At 44.7% G+C, this 19,188-nt stretch overlaps 2 protein-coding genes across 2 annotated transcripts; one reads left to right on the forward strand and one right to left on the reverse strand.

Moving 5' to 3' along the window:
- Positions 1-602: 602 nt before the first annotated feature.
- KAK (HECT ubiquitin protein ligase family protein KAK) lies at positions 603-8,212 on the forward strand. The gene is made up of 18 exons (XM_078592149.1): positions 603-757; positions 909-1,835; positions 1,920-2,030; positions 2,131-2,247; positions 2,321-2,491; positions 2,585-2,728; positions 2,833-3,081; positions 3,154-3,275; positions 3,361-4,630; positions 4,883-4,987; positions 5,112-6,608; positions 6,693-6,926; positions 7,006-7,110; positions 7,191-7,271; positions 7,383-7,451; positions 7,520-7,648; positions 7,727-7,846; positions 7,936-8,212. Exons 2-18 carry the CDS (start codon positions 957-959, stop codon positions 7,999-8,001), a joined length of 5,469 nt encoding a protein of 1,822 aa, XP_078448275.1. The 5' UTR covers positions 603-757; positions 909-956; the 3' UTR covers positions 8,002-8,212.
- A 72-nt stretch (positions 8,213-8,284) lies between these two features.
- On the reverse strand, positions 8,285-14,340 carry LOC144716884 (beta-galactosidase 11-like). The gene is made up of 19 exons (XM_078592150.1): positions 13,781-14,340; positions 13,603-13,698; positions 13,373-13,485; positions 13,233-13,299; positions 13,054-13,146; positions 12,840-12,983; positions 12,376-12,470; positions 12,166-12,271; positions 12,002-12,086; positions 11,813-11,931; positions 11,584-11,751; positions 11,299-11,480; positions 11,043-11,152; positions 10,383-10,492; positions 10,188-10,295; positions 9,989-10,090; positions 9,732-9,877; positions 9,260-9,605; positions 8,285-8,678 (listed from the first exon to the last, which is right to left on the reverse strand). The coding sequence occupies exons 1-19, from the start codon at positions 13,970-13,972 to the stop codon at positions 8,547-8,549; spliced, it is 2,514 nt and encodes an 837-aa protein (XP_078448276.1). The 5' UTR covers positions 13,973-14,340; the 3' UTR covers positions 8,285-8,546.
- Positions 14,341-19,188: the final 4,848 nt, after the last annotated feature.

Below are 19,188 nucleotides of genomic sequence, written 5' to 3' on the forward strand. Positions count from 1 at the left end.
TTTGAGGAAAAACACCCTGCTCATTACAAGGATTTGAAGTAGAGAATGAATTACCAAACCAACTTTGACATTTTGTTACTGCTTCAAGATAAATCATGACACATCAAAACCAGCAATCAAAGTATCCACTTTAATCGAAAACAAGATATTGTTGTAATTATAATTCAAGGGCTAAAACAAAAAAAAAAGAAACCGGAAGGCAACTTATCCCAGGACAACTTAGTAAGGAATTACATTCTGGAAAGTTTTTGCATGCAACTGCGACTCAATTTAAATTCCAAGAAAAACTCTACTTCAAGAAGAAAACCAAATCTCCACTTTCTGTGTAAACAGTCTCCCCACCATCTACGCACCTTATGAATCGGTCACCCCCTCCAAAATCTAATCCCCACCGTCCATCGCGCATCGAACGGCCCAGTATACCCCGCGATTTTTTTTGAAAAGCGCCTCAGCGACGGATCCCCGCCGTCCATCACGCATCCAACGGCCCAGCCGAGGTCTCACGTGACAAACTCGTCCCCTTTATACAGGTCGCCGGTTCGAATCCCGCGATTGATTAAATAATTTCTTCTATTTTTACCAATTTTCGGAGATTATAAATTCCTCCGTGCCGTTCGTCTACTTCTGCGCCGATACGTGGGAGCGGCTCCTGAGGAGTTCTCTGTCGATGATCGCCGCCATCGCGAGGCGGTGCCCCTTTCAACCCTCGGACAGCGCCGCTCATCTCTAACACCTCTCGATCTCCTCTCGATCTTCGGTGAGTTCATCCGTCGATTCAGGGTGAAGCGTTGGATCCCTCTTCTCGAAATCCGTCCGATTTCGTCTTTTTTTCTCTGAAATATACCGATTTCGTTTCGAGATTGAAGAAAATTTGTTTGATCTTTGCGATTACCGTCGCGTTCGCGCAGAGATGCTTGGGACTTGATCGTTGCTTGCAAAGGGGTTCTCTTTATTGCATGGAAACGCGTGGCCGGAAGCGGGCGGAGGCCTCCTTGTCCGCGGCTTCTCAACCCCCTTTAACGCGCGCTTCCAAGCGACAACGCACCGCCGCCTTCGTCTCCTCCATCATCACCCGTTCCAGGCAGAGCGCGCTCTCTCAGGAATCTTCGGCTTCTTCAGGGGCGGTGAGGGCCATGGACAGTACAGAGTCTTCCGCGGGTCGCAGAGAGATCGAGGGGCGGCGCCGGGGCTCCGGCAAGGGCCGCCAGGCCGACCGCGAGAGGGATTCGGCGGACAAGGGGAAGGAGAAGGAGCAGGATGTCTCTAGGGCAAGGGAAAGGGACAGAGTTGCAGAGAGAATTCTAGGATTGAACATCGACGCCGGCGGGCGCGGAGACGGAGACGGAGACGGCGGCGGCGATGACGACAGCGACGGCGGCGCCGGGATACTTCACCAGAATTTCACCTCGGCCAGCAGCGCCCTTCAGGGGCTCCTTCGGAAGCTCGGCGCCGGCCTCGACGATCTCCTCCCGTCTTCGGCGATCTCGGGCGCGTCATCTTCGCATCAGAGCGGCCGGCTGAAGAAGATCTTGTCTGGGTTGAGGGCAGAGGGCGAGGAAGGGAGGCAGGTGGAGGCTCTGACCCAGCTCTGTGACATGCTCTCAATTGGAACTGAGGATTCCTTGGGTTCCTTCTCTGTTGATACCTTCGTGCCCGTGCTCGTCGGGCTGCTTAATCACGAGTCTAATCCTGATATTATGCTGCTGGCTGCGAGGGCAATTACTCATCTCTGTGATGTGCTGCCATCATCTTGTGCTGCTGTTGTGCATTATGGTGCTGTTCCTTGCCTCTGCTCTAGACTTCTCACCATTGAGTACATGGACTTAGCCGAACAGGTGTCTTGATTTTTTGGTGAATTGTGCTTGGTTTTGATGTTCTTTTGTTCTTTGGATTGAGCTGAGTTGGTGATTTGTTTCCAGTCCTTGCAAGCCCTGAAGAAGATATCTCAGGAACACCCGACCGCGTGTCTGCGTGCCGGGGCTCTGATGGCTGTCCTTTCTTATCTTGATTTTTTCTCCACTGGAGTTCAGGTGCTGAAATTGCTGATCCTTGTAATGGGTTTTTGTTGATGTCGAATTATCTCTGTTGAAAAATCATTTTTTTATATATTACTTGATTGGGTCGTTTCAGAGGGTGGCCTTGTCTACTGCTGCAAATATGTGCAAGAAGATACCGTACGATGCTGCTGACTACGTGATGGAAGCCGTTCCTTTGCTCACAAATCTCCTTTACCATCATGATTCTAAGGTGGAAATGATTTCTTTTGTGCTTTTAAGCTCGGCTTTATTTATTTAATTAGTAAGTGTTTTGAACCTGGCAGGTACTTGAGCATGCATCTGTGTGCCTGACTCGCATTGCAGAGGGATTTGCTTCGTGTCCAGAAAAACTGGACGAATTATGCAATCATGGGTTGGTTACACAAGCGGCCGCTGTTATTTCGCCTAGCCATTCTGGTGGGGGTCAAGCCTCTCTCAGTTCGGCAACTTACACGGTGAGAAGGAAAACAAATAATTATGAAATATTTTTTTCTTTGGGAAAGATGGTTTTTTTTGGTACGATGCTAAACGCAGAGATTTTACTTCAGGGTTTGATCCGACTCCTATCGACATGTGCTAGTGGGTCGCCATTAGGAGCTAAGACTTTACTTCTTCACAGTATTAGTGGGACTTTGAAGGATATTCTTGCAGGGTATGGTCTGGCTTCCAACATTACGAGACCCCCAGAGCAGGTATGGCAATGATTTTCCCATTTTTTTCTCGACAATTTGTTTTCCTCTTTTTTAGGGTTTCCCGTTTTTATTAACTGATATTGTTTTTATCTTCTGCGTTTTAGATATTTGAAATCATGAATCTGGCAGATGCGCTACTTCCTCCATTGCCTCATGGAATGATAACAGTTCCTTCGTCGATCAATGTATTTACAAAAGGTTCTACGATGAGGAGATCATCAGCAAGCAGTTCTTCTAAGCTAAATAGTTCTAGTTCTACGCCTGTTGAAATATCTGCCAGGGAGAAGCTGCTGCAGGATCAGCCAGAACTATTGCAACAGTTTGGAGTCGATTTGCTTCCCCTTCTTATTAAGGTCTGCAATTATGAATTTCCTGTCACAAATGGATTTTAAAAGAACTTACTTTCTAATTGTTGTTGATCTCAGGTTTATGGATCCAGTGTTAACGGGCCAGTGCGCCACAAATGCCTCTCTGTAATTGGAAAGTTAATGTACTTCAGCGATGCAGAGATGATCCAATCTCTGATAAGCGTCACAAACGTGTCCAGGTGCCTTAAATTTTCTTTTGTCCGCATATTATGCTGGAGATATCAAAATCTGGTTTGACCTATTTATTTGTTTATTTTTGTGTAGTTTCTTGTCTGGAGTCTTAGCGTGGAAAGATCCGCACGTGTTAATTCCTGCGCTTCAGATTGCGGAGATCCTCATGGACAAACTTCCGGAAACGTTCTCAAAATTGTTTGTGAGAGAAGGCGTGGTTCATGCCATTAGCTCACTGATCTTGCCCGATTCTTCGGGCTCGGTTCCAGTGCAGTCTGCCACCAGCGAGGATGGTTCCAACGGTGCTTCATCCCATGCTCGACGTCGTGCGCCATGTTTGGATGGGAATCCAGTTGAAGATTCAGGGAATGGGCAAGCGGAAATTACTGGAGTCAATCCTACCCTCCGGTCAGCTGTCAGTGCAAAAGCAAAATCCTTCAGGGATAAGTATTTCTCCGCAAACCCTAGCAGTGGGTTAACGAGTGAGCTCCTTCTCTTGAAAGATCTTTGCGGTAGGTTGAACGCTGCCATTGAAGAAGTGAGATCTAACGACAAAGAGGAAGAAATGAATGCCATAATCACTGAGCTGCTGAACGAGCTACAGAAATCAGATGGTGTATCAACGTTTGAGTTCATCGGGAGTGGAGTTGTTGAAGCCTTGTTGAATTACCTATGCGGCTGCTTTACAAGAGAAAAGAAGTCTGGTACGGACTTGTCGAGGCTTCAACAGCTAGCCAAAGAAAGATTCAAATCCTTCATTGCCATTGCTCTCCCACAGAACCTTGCTGTAGGCAGCGAACTCCTGATGACGCCATTGGTTCAGAAGCTGCAGAGCGCTCTATCATCTCTGGAACGTTTCCCAGTGGTTCTCAGCCATTCACGATCTTCTAGCGGAGGCCCGCGGCTTTCATATGGGCTAAGCGCCCTGTCTCAGCCCTTCAAGCTAAGGCTCTGTAGAGCGCCAGGCGAAAAGAGCGTCCGCGATTACTCTTCAAATGTTGTTCTCATCGATCCTCTGGCAAGTTTAGCTGCCATTGAAGAGTTTCTCTGGCCGAGGATCCAGCGAAGTGATGCTGGACATAAGTATTCCTCTGGGGGCTCTGATGCTCCTGGGCTTTCAACCCCGCCTGCTTCAACTGGCCCTTGCTATTCAACCCGATCTAGATCCTTGGCGGGAAGTGGTTCAACTAAGAAAAGTGCTCAAGAGGTCAATGCAAGTTCATCAAAAGCGAAGGGTAAGGCTGTTATGAGATCTGCTTCAGAGGGAACAAAAGGTCCTCGAACCAGGGGCTCGTTGCGTGAGAAGCCATCTGCAGAGAAAGTCGCCCACAGGAAGCCCCTTGAATCTGATTACAGTTCAGAGGTTTAATTTGTTTCTCTATGACTACTCATTTTATTCTTCCATTCCCAATTGGCATGTTTGAGCATTTTCCTCGCTTTTCTGATTTTCAATTTTTTCGTTTTGCGGTGTTTTTCTACTGATTTTGTCTGATGCATTAAAATCAAAGGACAAATTATTGCCCCTGTTTTGATCTTTGCATCAAATTGTGTCTTTGGTACAGTGTTGGCACTCTGTTCTGATGATCTACTTCTAAAACGGTATTTTGATTGGCAGGATGAGCTTGGCATATCCCCTGTGGAAATTGATGACAGTTTGGTTCTTGATGACGATGATATGTCAGAAGATGAGTTTGATGATGACGATGATGATGATGAAGAGGTATCTAGGCCACCCCAAAAAGAATATATATTCTTTGTATAATTGCTCAGTTTTCCCTAGATTTTGATCATCCGTGATGTATTTTTGTTATATATCCTGAGCAAAAGTTCTTTTGCCACTCCAGGTGCTGAGAGATGACACTCTTCCAAACTGCACTCCTGAAAAGGTTCACGATGTTAAATTGGGTGAAGACGGGGGTGATGGCACGACTACCCCAACATCTGAGAACCAGGAGCCTTCATCCCGCACCACTTGTCAATCCGGTTCAACCAAATCTGTTGAACCTGCTGAGTTCCGGGGCAGTGGTTCAGCTAATACGAGGGGAGCCATGTCATTTGCTGCGGCTGCTATCGCGGGGCTTGTCTCTGGGGGCAGTGGTAGAGGCACTCGCAGTGGTCGAGATCGCAGAGGCTTTACTTTTAACTCCACCTCCAATGATCCTCCAAAGCTAGTTTTCTTGTCCAATGGCAAGCCGCTTAACCGCCACCTGACCATCTACCAGGCCGTCCAGCGGCAGCTGGTGCTGGAGGAAGACGAAGATGAGAGATCGATGAATGCTGACTTTGCCAGTGGTGATGGCAGCAGGCTCTGGGGCGACATCTATACGATAACCTATCAAAGGGCAGATGGGCAGAATGATCAGAGTTCTCAGATGGCAGCAAAGTCCTCCGGCAACAGATATAACCCAGCTTTGGATTCCAGTTCAGACTCGAAGTTGCAACACCACAGATCTAGTCTGGAGAGCATTATGGAGGGGGATCTCCCTTGTGACCTGGATAAGTCTAACAGCACCTACAACATCTTGGCTTTACTTCGTGTGCTGGAAGGATTGAACCAGCTTGCCCCGCGCCTAAGGATTCTTGCTGCATCAGATGCTTTTGTCCAAGGAGAAATCTCAGACTTCAGTGAACTCAGCATGGTAACAGGCCCGAAGGTCCCTGTCGTAGAGTTCATCAGCAACAAGTTGTACCCTAAGCTTGCTCGGCAGATCCAAGACGCACTTGCGCTCTGCAGCGGAAGTCTTCCGTCATGGTGCTACCAGCTTCCTAGGGCTTGCCCCTTCCTATTCCCCTTTGAGACGAGGAGGGACTTCTTCTATTCGACGGCGTTCGGGCTCTCTCGTGCCCTTCATCGTCTACAGCAGCAAAGGGGGGCAGATGGGCACAACTCTGGCCACGAGAGAGAGGTGAGGATCGGCAGACTGCAGCGGCAGAAGGTTCGAGTCTCGAGGAGTCATATTCTGGATTCCGCTGCCAAGGTCATGGAGATGTACGCGAGCCAAAAGACTGTTCTTGAGGTTGAATATTTTGGTGAAGTCGGCACTGGGCTGGGCCCCACGCTCGAGTTCTACACTCTGCTGAGTCATGATCTGCAGAAGAAGAAGCTGGGCTTGTGGAGATCGAATTCCTCTGAGGCTAGGTCAGAAGATCTTGTTGATGCCCCCCTTGGTCTGTTCCCCCGTCCATGGGCATCCTCCGTTGACTGTGCTGATGGCAGCCTCTTCTCAAAAGTGGTCGATTACTTTCGCTTAATTGGCCGGGTTGTCGCGAAGGCTCTGCAGGATGGGCGTCTCTTGGATCTCCCGCTCTCAACGGCCTTCTATAAGCTTGTTCTGGGTCAGGTATGAACCTTGATTTTAAATCGTTCAATCTAAACCCTGGTTTCAATAGGATATTGGTAAAAAAATTCATCTTTCCTTGTGCAGGAGTTGGATTTGCTTAACATATCGTCGTTTGATCCTGAGCTTGGAAAGACTCTGCTAGAGATGCAGCTCCTGGTCCGCCGGAAACAGCACCTGGAGTCTTCAGCCCAGCTTAGTGAGGAGGAAATGGCCACACAAATAAAATTTCGAGGGGCCTCTGTTGTAGATTTATGCCTTGGTTTTACACTTCCTGGTTATCCGGATTACGTTCTGAAAGAGGGAGAGGAGAATACGACGGTAGGGTACACTAATTATTTTCCTTTTATTGTGTCTCTGATAATACTTGTCCTTAATTTTTTTCTGCTGCATTATTTAGGTTGATATTAATAATTTGGAAGAGTACATCTCTTTGGTGGTTGATGCGACTGTCAAGACAGGGATCTCCCGCCAAATAGAAGCGTTCAGAGCCGGATTCAACCAAGTAATTAGCACCGAATTATTTCCTTGACTAATTTCATCAAAATATCATCGGATCAAAATTTGACCTACTGATTTTTTCAGGTGTTTGATATATCATCACTCCAAATTTTCTCCCCGGAGGAGCTGGACTATCTGCTGTGTGGTCACAGGGAACTCTGGGAGGTGATACAGGAACCTTCGAACGTTTTTCACCACTCACTTGGGATCTAAATTTGCTCAAATTCTAGAGTATTCTAGACCTTTCTAAAATTCATCTCATTTGTAACGTTTCAGGCTGACACCCTCCATGATCACATCAAATTTGATCACGGTTACACCGCAAAGAGCCCTCCCATCCTTAATGTACTTAGTATGTTTTATCTGTAGTTTGACTTTTATCTGTATTTATTTCCTTATTTTCTCCACTGCAGCTGCTTGAGATCATGGGAGAGTTCACTCAAGAGCAGCAGCGTGCCTTCTGCCAGTTCGTGACCGGAGCTCCCCGTCTCCCTCCCGGCGGCCTCGCCGTGCTTAACCCGAAGCTGACTATCGTGAGAAAGGTAAATCAATGATTGAACAATATCCCTCAGAAGTTGTATAATTTTCGTTTTTTTTCTGAATTTTCTTCCATTCTCCAGCATCCTTCTTCTGGAGCCGCTGGATCAGCTGGTGCCAATGCCTCTGAGTCGGCCGACGATGACCTGCCCAGCGTGATGACGTGCGCCAACTATCTCAAGCTGCCTCCTTATTCATCTAAGGTACGATTATCTTGAGTAAAAGTTCTTGAAATTTTTTTATTATTCATCTGGGTCATCAATTTTCTTAAGTGTTTGACCTCCATCTGCAGGAAATTATGCTAGTTAAGCTGCTTTATGCTATCAATGAAGGTCAGGGCTCTTTCGATCTGTCTTAAACATGGACAGGCGAGGTCCTGCCTGAAAAGTTCATTTTTCTTGGTGGGTTGGCCTGCGGAGGCCGTTTATTTCTTGGTGGGTCATTTGTTGGCCGGTGCGGACGATCCTGTAAATTCCTTTTTCATCTTTCCCCGCAGATCCCATCTCCAACTCTTGAGTCATGTTTTATCCTTTTTTTTTCTGAATAATACTTATTAGGCTCTGATACCACTTCAAAAGTCCCAAACCATGCAATCAAATGCAGTCCTACGTTTTACTTCAAAAGAAAGCAGTACTGTTTGTTCAACCCAATCCTAAATTGATAAAAAAGCAACGTGAACTTGGATAAATCGCAGAATATTTCTTAGGTGCCGGTAAAATAATGGAGACTTCTCATTCCCGTAAAAATGAATAGAGTAATTGAAAAATGAGTCGATCTGGCATCGAGGCTCTTCCAATTGACGAATGTTACAGTTTGCAACGAAAGAAAGGGAACTTTTTGGTGGGGGGTCGGGATTTGATAGGTCTTTCTTCTTCTTCTTCGTCTTCTTCTTATTCTTATTGGCTACTGTTTGGAGTTCCTTCGAGAACATTTGACTTGCACTGCGAGAGTGCTCGTCGTCCCCGGGCAGTCTGGGTCGGCCCCGTAAGCCTCGCCCTTCACCGGAAGCATGCATGTTGTCTTTCCCAGGCACGCCTGTCAAAACCAGCACCAGCGCACCTCAAATCAGTCGAGAAGTCGTCGAGCGAGAGAGATGTGTAGATGTTTATAGGTAGATGACAACAGAGATAGATGTTTATAGACGGATGGATGGTTGGGAGATGGATAATAGATAACTCCGGCTTTGATATGATATTTACGTAGACAGAAAGAGAGAGAGAGAGAGAGAAATAGACAGATAGATAGATAGATAGATAGATAGATAGATAGATAGATAGATAGATAGAGAGAGAGAGAGAGCCAGATAGCGAGACAGAGAGAGGGAGAAAGAGCGAGAGAAGGAGAGAGAGATAGAGATAGAGAGAGAGGGAGAGCGCGCGCGAGAGAGAACGAGAGTGAGAGAGGGAGAGAGAGATAGAGATAGAGCGAGCGAGCGAGAGAGAGAGAGAGAGCGAAATAGCGAGAGAGCGAGCGAGCCAGAGAGAGATAGAGAGAGAAAGAGAGAGAGAGAGAGTGAGAGAGCGACGGAGCGAGCGAAATAGCGAGAGAGCGAGCGAGAGAGAGAGAGAGAGCGAGCGAGAGAGAGAGAGAGAGAGAGCGAGAGAGAGAGAGAGGACCTTCTCGACGACGCTCCTGGTGGCCGGAGCGTGGCAAGAGCCGACGGTGAGGTTTCCGCAAGCACCACCCGGGTTCCCAAAGCTGGCAAACACGACAGAGTTCACCACCTTGCCTTCATCGCACTTGAGCTGAGCCCTGGGCTTCACATCTTCGACGACAGCGTGAACATGGCTGTTCTCCCTTGCCCAAGAAGTCACCCGAGCGGGGTGGAACTCAGAGACAACCGAGCACTTGTTGTCCCTCCTAACAGTGACGAAAGTTATCTCCTCTGGATTCCCCATTGTCTCCTCAAATACCACCATCAAATTTCCTTTAGGCCTCAAAAACGCTCGCGGAACGTGATACCTGGTGCAGTAAATATCAGGGCTTGTTCTTCAGGTAGTCTCAGGAAGAAGCCTTTTATTGTTATCTTTCATTTATTTCTAGATTTTATGTTCTGAAGTAAGAAGCTAGCAAGAAGTCGATTCTCACATAGATTGGGATGACTTTCCAAGTGGGGAGAGATAAGAGACCCAGTACCGGCCTATGCTCTCTCCATTGATCCACACCATTCCTTTACCCATGCTTCCCATGTCTATGGCCACTGGGTCATTTCCATGAGGCGCGTCGAAGTACATCTGAAGATCAAAATGGGCGAAAAATATGAATACAGCATCTTTCATTCGAAATATATATTAATTTTCACGGAACCCAGATCGTCAAAAAATAAAACTCTGTTCTTGACGCACCTTATACCATGTGACAGGAGAGTTCTTCTTGGCCTTGGTCCACTGAACCCGGTGAGATCCACGCTGGTTGTACACCCTCAGCTTCTCTCCCACCATGCCGACCTTCAGCGGACGTTAAAACAGGTGCAAACCACGTTATAAAACACGACATCGGCAGAAAGAAAAAAAAAAGAATGTTTTAATTTAGGAGGATCATTACTTCGTGTCCCCAGACGTTGGCTGAAAGGTCCAGAGTTCCAGTGTTCAGGCCTTGGACGACAACTCTATGAACGCCGGCGATTCTACGCTCAAGAAGAGCTCCACTATCCTTCATCCAGAGAGGAAGAGACAGACAAGCGTCAGAAATAATAACACATGGCCATTTTTGTTGCTTTTGATAAAGGATTTATCTTACCGGAAGCCCGATCGTCATGCCCAAGAGAGAGATATGATTCGTTCCTGCCTTCAGATTTGCAGGTTTTGAGAAGGAGAAACTCTTGTCGATATGGGTTCCATGCGCCGAACCTGTCAAGCATCATATACGCGATTAATTATTAAGATAATGCTTAAGATTCGACCCTAAACTTCTCAACTATGGAGGATAGTAATTATATTCAATGAGTTATTTTTGCCGTATCCAGGTCCTTTCTTTTATGGGAGCAAACCGAAGAAACTACTGAGAAAAGTTTCGAACTTCGATTTCAATCACTAAATTAGTTTATCTTCTACCCCCACCGTCTGAAGAATGAAATTTCCAAGAAGTCATCGCCAGCCTTTTAAAGATATGAACTCGCATCAGTATCTCAGCTTCAGTTCATGTATGGGTTTGATTCATGGGGAGAGTATGAAAGCGGGAGTTACACAGCAGTTTGATGAGGATATGGATATCGAGTCATACCGATGTAGAAATCATTTTAAACTCTGGTTTCAATATCTTTCTTTCCACCCTCAGACGAGTCAATTTTCAAAGAACTTAGTGTCACCCTTTTTTCAGATATGAACTTGCACCAGATTCGCACTTCGAATTTAAATATGGGTTTGATTCAAGCGTCAAAAATGGATATCAAGTAAATACCGATGTAGACGTCGTTTACGAAACCATGCAAGGCATGACCGAGACTGGAAACTTGAATCACCGGGCGGATATCGCGACGCATCGGTAAATCTTCATCTTCCAGGTTGAAGCTGCGGCAGCGGCGGCAGGGTTTGAAACTTAGAATCTTTTTTTTTACGTAATAGAGAAAACTTTTTTCTTTACCGATCATTAACAACAATCATTGGCGAAAGAATTGGACAACTATGTTGATGAAAACAGTGTTCAATTCTCTAACCTCGTAGTATACCACACGTAATCCGTGGTGTCCTTGGTGAGATTCATAAGCTCCAACGGCTTGTCGGCTTTAATGTGGGTTTGTGTAACGGTTGGGATGGCCTCCTGAAACATCATCCACTCAGGGTTCTGGCTGGCTTGCTTGAACAGATGATAGGTTCTTGCGCTGTGCTGAGAATTCACCTGTTTAACCAGTGTCAAAGGGAGTAATCACTTGTTAAAACGCAGTCAAAGGGATTCCTCTATTTCTGAAATAAAAGAAAAGGGAGCAGACAAAACTGCCTACCCGCTGAGTGTTATAGATCTCAGTCTTGCAATCCGGCAAGATGCTGATCGAACGGTGAGGAAGGAAGTAATCTACTCCTCTGAAAGTAGCGATCTTGTCGATTCTTGGGTTGGTGTTGGTGAGGAAAGCCGCGCAGACGGGAGTTCCTTCTTTTTGGTACACCCGGGCCTACAGGAGATTGATTATAAGTATCCGCATTTTTCAGGCTAAACTGTGCAAGGAATGATACCTCAAGATCTTCGCCAAGGTTTTGGGCAGTGTTCGTTCCCCAGAGCAAAGCTTTCTGGCTGAGTTTCAAAGCCTTGTGCAAGTCCCTCAGATGGCCCCATTTTGGTTCCTTCTTCAGGCCTTCATTATCCCAGATATTAGATAAAAATATCCATTGAAAATTAGAGTAAAATTGAGGAGAGGAGATTACCGAATTCGTCAATCGGGGCTTCGTCATAGTACCGGGTCATAGCGAAGGAGGAGCCCGTTCTGCCAAAGTTCGTCCCACCGTAATACTGTATATTCAATTGAGTTCGTAAGATAACTCACTTCTAAAATATTATTATGGATTTTATTTAGGGAGAAGCGTCGTGCCATGTAATAGTTTGTAAGAGTGCCGTTTTTGGAGAAGAACCGCGCGACGGAGTAGGCGAGGTCCTCGGCTGATCTCTGCGATGGTGGATCCCCGAAAACCCTATACCTGCGCTCGGCAAGAACCAATTTTTTTTTCTTCCTTTGTCAGTATATCTACCTGAAAATTCTTAAAGTTGAAAGATGGTTCATGTTTTTTTCTCTTTAACTTACTGAGCTGTCCAGTTTTCAGTCCATAAAACGGGCTTGTGAGGCTTGTTCGGCCCGGTGAACGTGTCTCCACAGTTCCTCCCGTTGCAAGAGTTAATCTGAAAATGCAAAATATTATGTCCAATGAATCACATCTTAGGGAGATCAAGAATGACACGAGATTGGAGGATCACGAAGATCACTGTTACATTGTACCTTCAGTTATAGTTGTGTCTTAAAATGAAAGTGCCCTTAGTTATTCCTATTTCTATTTTTTAAGAAGTGCAGATATGCTAATGATATACTTGTTTTCTGATCTTCCTCGATACCTCCATCTGAAAACACATAATCTTCAGCCTAATTAATCATCTGTTAATTAGGTGATGATTGGTTATCTAGTTAAACGAATCACAGATGAATTCTGTCTAAGGCATCGCAGATTACTCAGGTTTTTATCGACGTAATATTTTTTTAGCTTTAATACTTACCACTGGATCCGGAGCATCCTTCTGCTTGCACATGATCCAGGGGACTCCTGTTTTCAGGCTCACAGCCATCTTGCCCGCCCATTGGACGTACCTCGAGCCGTCTTCCTTGAACGCAAGCGCCACATTGTTGTACTCGTTCTCGATCTGCGCCGTTGCGCCGATTTTGAAGTCAATCTCAAGAACAGAAGAAAAACCGCATTTGATGGCATCAAACCTGTGCTAATATGATCGGACCGCCCTGAGGAAGGAACAGCTTCTCGTTCTTCATCATATTCACGATCATCTTAGTGAAGGTCTTCATGTGGTACTGCAAATTGAAAATGAAAGTTATCACAGTTTTCAAGGTTTCCCTAGTTAACATTCCTCCGTTGAGTTTGATTCGAAAAAAATTACCTTGAAAGGAGGGTTGTCTGTGCGGAAAGTTATGTTCTCCACCTCCTTCAACCAAAACGGAAAACCCCTACAAATCATCGCTGCATGGTTAGGACGAACGAGAAACTGAAGAATTTGGCAGCCATGGAAGAAATCTGCACCCGAAGTTCCATTCTGCTTCGATGAAGGGCCCGATACGCAACGTCACGTATAATCCTTGCGCATGAATCAGCTTGATGAACTTGACGAGATCATTCCTTCCTTGAAAATTGAACTGCAGTGCAAGATTGTATTACACCTTGGACAAACGACAGGGAAGACAGATGATGATGGCGAGTTCGTCAACATCTGGAGACACTATAAATGCACAAAAAAGGTCGATTTTTCAGACCTGGCCTCTCTGGGGCTCGTGGAGATTCCAGAAAACGTAGGTTTGGATCACGTTCAACCCTCCTTGTTTTGCTTTAGCAATGATCTTCGGCCACATCTATTTGCACGATAAGAGTGCATGGAAAGAGATATGATGAGGCAAACAAATGAGAGGAAACTAAATAGAAGTTAAATCTTACTTCCGGAGTGCTGCGAGGATAATGAATTGAGCCCGAGAAAAGCAGCTGTCTCTTGCCGTTGATAATAAGGGAGCGGCCATCGTATTCGACGCTGCTAACATTTCTTTTTCCATGGGCGCTTACGGAGGTGGCCGCCAGTGCGAGAATACAGAGGAAAGCTTTCACCAAGAGCTCTCTCCTGAACAACGACATGATGCCTGTCGTCGGTGTGGACAGACAGGGGTCAATTGGGTGATCTCTTCGTGCTTTATTCCTGCATTTGCTAAGTGTCGGAGCGCGCAGGAATAGGCCACAGTGCTCGCGCAGGATGGGAGGGTCGCGAGGGTGGCGCGCCTTTGTCTTAGGATGCCATGGGAAGCGTGAGGAGGACGAAGCGCCAGCTCATTTCTTGCCCTCTGTTGCCGTTGCACTTTCCCTATTATAGATTGCTCTCTCTCTCTATCTCTCGCGCTCTCTCTCTTTCTCTCCCTCTCCCTCTCCCTCTCCCTCTCTCTCTGTCGATATCCCTCTCTCTCTCTCTCTCTCTCTCTCTCTCTCTCTCTCTCTCTCTCTCTCTCTCTCTCTCTCTCTCTCTCTCTCTCTCTCTCTCTCTCTCTTTCTCTCTCTCGCTCGCTCGCTCGCTCGCTCTCTCACTCCGTTTTTCTGTCCCTCTCTCTTTCTGTTTTACTTTCACAACATTGAGGTAGGACAAGAAGACTCGATGGAGTTAGAAATGCGTAGACGAAGATAAAAAAGAAGACAACTCAAAATACTGACAATATTATTCAGAGAGAATGAGATACAAAGATTTCTGAAATGGGGATAATTTATAGCACTGTAAGTAACATAAAAAAATGCAACTTGGTATCCCGTCGACTGTCAGATTTAACATATCTCGTCCTTGACCGAAAATGTGGAGTGCCAAAAGATTAATGACGATGGAGCCCAATGTGCCGCTGACAGAGATCAAATTTGTTCTGAGGTAAGGGCTTGGTCAACATGTCAGCTGGGTGTTGGATTGTTGACCAGTTTGACAATATGGGATAAAGGGTATCAATGTCTTTTCCATGGAAGACGAGTACACTTAGGGTTTTAGTATGCTTAAGGGAGGTTATGGTTCATCCCTATAAATAGCATATGAACAAGGGCAACCACCATCCTGTGAAACGAGCGGCTTACATGGTCTTCCAGGTCCCTGAGCCATAGAGGGAGCCTCAGGCTTGCTGGATCCCATCCATCCTTTTCCAAAGGTGATTCTAGGAGCTGAAGGTGTTGATTCCGCTGTCATGGCACCTACAGGTATTTCTCCTAAGTACATCACGGGGTTCTCATGAGTACGTATCTTCTTGATACTTAAATCTCCTCTCAAGAAATATTCACGCACAAAGTGACAGCGTACATCAATATGCTTTGTGTGTTCATGCAACATTTGGTCCTTTGAGAGATGTATAGCACTCTGGCTATCTGAGAATAAACTGATTACCGTCTCAATATTGCATAGCTCACTGAAGAAAGCTTTGAGCCAAATGCCTTCTTTGACTGCCTCTGTAATAGCCATGTACTCGGCTTTTGTGGTTGACAATGTGGTGGTACTCTGGAGTGATGAAACATTTGGTCCTTTGAGAGATGTATAGCACTCCGGTTATCTGAGAATAAACTGATTACCGTCTCAATATTGCATAGCTCACTGAAGAAAGCTTTGAGCCAAATGCCTTCTTTGACTGCCTCTGTAATAGCCATGTACTCGGCTTTTGTGGTTGACAATGTGGTGGTACTCTGGAGTGATGCTTTCCACGACATAGCAGTCTCTCCAAAAGTAAACAGATAACCAGTGAGAGATCTCCGTTTATCGAGATATCCAGCAAAATCAGAGTCCACATAGCCATTGATAACTGATAATAATTATGAGCAGTCAGAGCAAGAACGACACGAATAGAGGAATGTTTGGCCACCGTAGAAAATATGTCATTGTAATCAATCCCTGAAATTTGACTGAAGCCTTTTCCTACTAGTCTAGCTTTGTACCTGGGTTCTTCAACACCCGGAATGCCTTGTTTGTGTTTGTAGATCCATTTTCAGCGTATAACTTTCTTGTTGCTTGGAAGTTCAACTAGATCCCAGGTGCAATTTCATTATAGTGATTCCATTTCCTCCATAGCCGAAATCCATTTAGCCGAGGCTTTTGACTGAATTGCTTCCTCAAAATATGAATGCTCAGATGAGTTGTCTATTTCTTCAGCAATGGCCAATGCATATGTTACACAATCTGTGTGCGCATATCTCAATGGAGGGTGTATCTCCCTTAGAGCTTGATCCCTAGCAATAGAGTAACTCAAATTGACTGCTACATCTTGAGCAGGAGAAGACAAGAGGACATTGGTAGGGACAGTATGTCCAACATCATGAGAGAGCTTTGATGGAGGATTTGGAATCTCTATTTCAGCATTTTGATCTACAGAGGGCAATTGTGAATTCCTAATTTATGGATTCAATGATGATGGCTTCATAAGTGCAGCTTCATCAAATACAACATCTCTGCTGTAAATGATTTTGCGATCCTCAGGCTGATATAATTTATATCCTTTTACTCCTGGTTTAAATCCACGAAAAATGAACTTGATAGAGCGAGGATCAAGCTCACCATTGTTGATTTTAGCATATGTAGGGCAGCCAAAGATCCTGAGGAAGGCGTAGTCACTGGGAGATCCACACCATACTTCTTGGGTTGTTTGTTTCCCGATAGCTAAAGATGGAGATCGATTGATGAGGTACACTGCCATGTTTACTGCTTCAGCCCATAATTGTTTTGGTAGAGAAGCATTTGACAACAGACAACGTACCTTCTCAAGGATTGTGCGATCATTCTCTCACATACACCGCTCAGTTGCGGTGTATGACGGATTGTGAGATGCCTTAGGATGCCTTCAGATTTACAGAACTCCTGAAATTGATTTGAACAATACTCCATCCCATTATCCGTTCCAATAATTTTAACACGCTTTCTAGTCTATTTATTTACCATAATTTTCCCTTCTGTAAACCATTGTAATGCCTCAGACTTATTCCTCAGAAAATAATCCCATACCTTCCTTAAGTAGTCATTAATTAAGGTTAACATGTATGGGGTCCTCCTTGCGATGGGGGACTTGATGGCCCCCAAATGTCTGAGTGGACATAGTCTAGGATCCCAATAGATTTGTGATGACCTGCTAAGAAGCTGAAGCGAACATGTTTGCCATATAAGTAGTGTTCACAAAACTCCAGAGTAGTTGTCTTCACTCCGTCAAGAAGGCCACGTCTGCATAACTCTGCCATTCATTGCTAGCCCATGTGTCCTAACCGCATATGCCATAATTTGGTAGTGCTTTGAAAAGAGTGTGTTAAGCCAACCAATGCTGCATCACCCATAACAGTATGTCCATCAAGAACAATAAAGTTTTCCACCTTTTGATGACCTTTAAGTATAACCAAAGACCCTTTACAAACTTTAAGAATACCTCCTTCTCCGATGAACTTGTAGCCTTGAGAGTCCAACGTGGTGAGAGATATAAGGTTTCTCTTCAGCTCAGGGACATATCTGACATTACTCAGGGTATGAATTTTGCCATCAAACATCTTCATGGAAACATTTCCAATGCCTTGAATTTGCAATAGGAGTTGCTTCCCATGAGGACGACACTGCATTAGATGAAGTGAGGTGAATGCTTCTCGATTGAAACATATGTGGAAGGTACATGCGGAGTCTAGGACCCATTCTCTAGATCAAGATGCCTCGCATTCAGCTACAACAAGAAGCTCACCACAATCCTGATGTTGGGTTATATTTGCTGCTGGTTGATCACATGAGGGAGACGGATTTGAACTGGATGCTTCCCTATTCATCTTGTTTTTTAGCTTGTAGCATTCTTATTAATATGAACTTTGTTTTTGTAGTAATTACAGGTTTAATCAGGGTGGCGAGACTTGGATCTTCATTTTGACGTCAGCTTCTTTCTTTTCGAGTCACATCCTCTAACAACGATGTCTTCGGCTTGAGATGCGGTGGATGTTTTTGAGAATTTTCTCATGCTTTCTTTGGATGAGAGGTTTTTATAAATGGTCTCAAGGGATAATATTTTTTAATAGCAAAATAGGATGTCTCGAAACCAGAAAAGGATGGAGGCAGTAACATTAGAAGCAGCGAATATAAATCTTCTTCGATTAATGTGTTTTGTGATATTTCATCGAATAACAGTTTTAACCATGCATATTTCTTCATGTCTTGACCATAGCCTGCGGGCTTTTATCTCCTTTCAAACATCCCAGAGAATGTCATTGGAGGGATGGAGTTGAATTTGAGTCAGAGCCTTCCGATTCATCCTTCTCTTCTAATCCTATGGCCATGATTCAGGCGTTGTTGGAGCTAGAGCATCTTCCAAATCGAGCTGAGTGAGCACAGCCTTCATCTTAACTTCCCAAAATGTAAAGTTTGTCTTCTTATTGAGCTGATGAAGTTCCACCTTTGTTGACGCCATAACACCTTCCACATAGCTTATTTGATCAGCCTAGATTGAGCAGAGCGAGAGAACCAAGATTTGCTGATGACTCCTTGATTCTCCGTGTAGGGCTCAGATACCACTTGTTGTACTTTCACAACATTCAGGAAGGACAAGAAGACTCAATGGAGTCAGAAATGCGTAGGGAAAAAAAGAATGAGATACAGACAAAACTATCTAGAGAGAATGAGATACAATGACTACTGAAATGGGTATAATTTATAGCATTGTAAGTAACGTAAAAAACTGCCCCTTTGTATCCGTGGACTATTCTCCTAGCCTCAATAATTTCCTACCGATCGCACTCCTGGTAACGGTCAGACAACACTTTCTCTATTTCTCTCTCTCTCACTCTATATATATATATATTTCTCTCCCTCTCCCTCTCTCTCTCACTGTGTTTTTTTCTCACTCTCTCTCTCCCTCTCCCTCTCCCTCTCCCTCTCTCACTCTCCCTGTCTCTCTCTCTCTCTCTCTCTCTCTCTCTCTCTCTCTCTCTCTCTCTCTCTATATATATATATATATATATATATATATATATATATATATATATATATATATTCTCTCTCGCTCTCTCTCCGTCTCACTCTTGTAAAAGTCTCTCAGAAGAAGTAGAACAGGACGTAGAAGAAGAATAATATGAATGGAGATAGATGAGAATGATAGACAAGAAGAAATGTAGAGATTAAGATCATTAATCTTCCTTAATCTTATCTCATTATAGATTGGTTCGTATTTATATGAATAAATGTTATTTAGCATTTAAAAATTACAAAAATAGGAAAACATTAGGAAAATTCAGAAAAAATAGGAAATTTTATTTTATAAATTTCAAAATTCCGAAAAATAGGAAAATCCCGAAAATTACTATAATAATTTTCTTGTGATTATAAA

This window comes from Wolffia australiana, chromosome 2 (genome assembly GCF_029677425.1).
Source record: "Wolffia australiana isolate 7733 chromosome 2, ASM2967742v1".
In the NCBI taxonomy this organism is placed as follows: Eukaryota; Viridiplantae; Streptophyta; class Magnoliopsida; order Alismatales; family Araceae; genus Wolffia; species Wolffia australiana.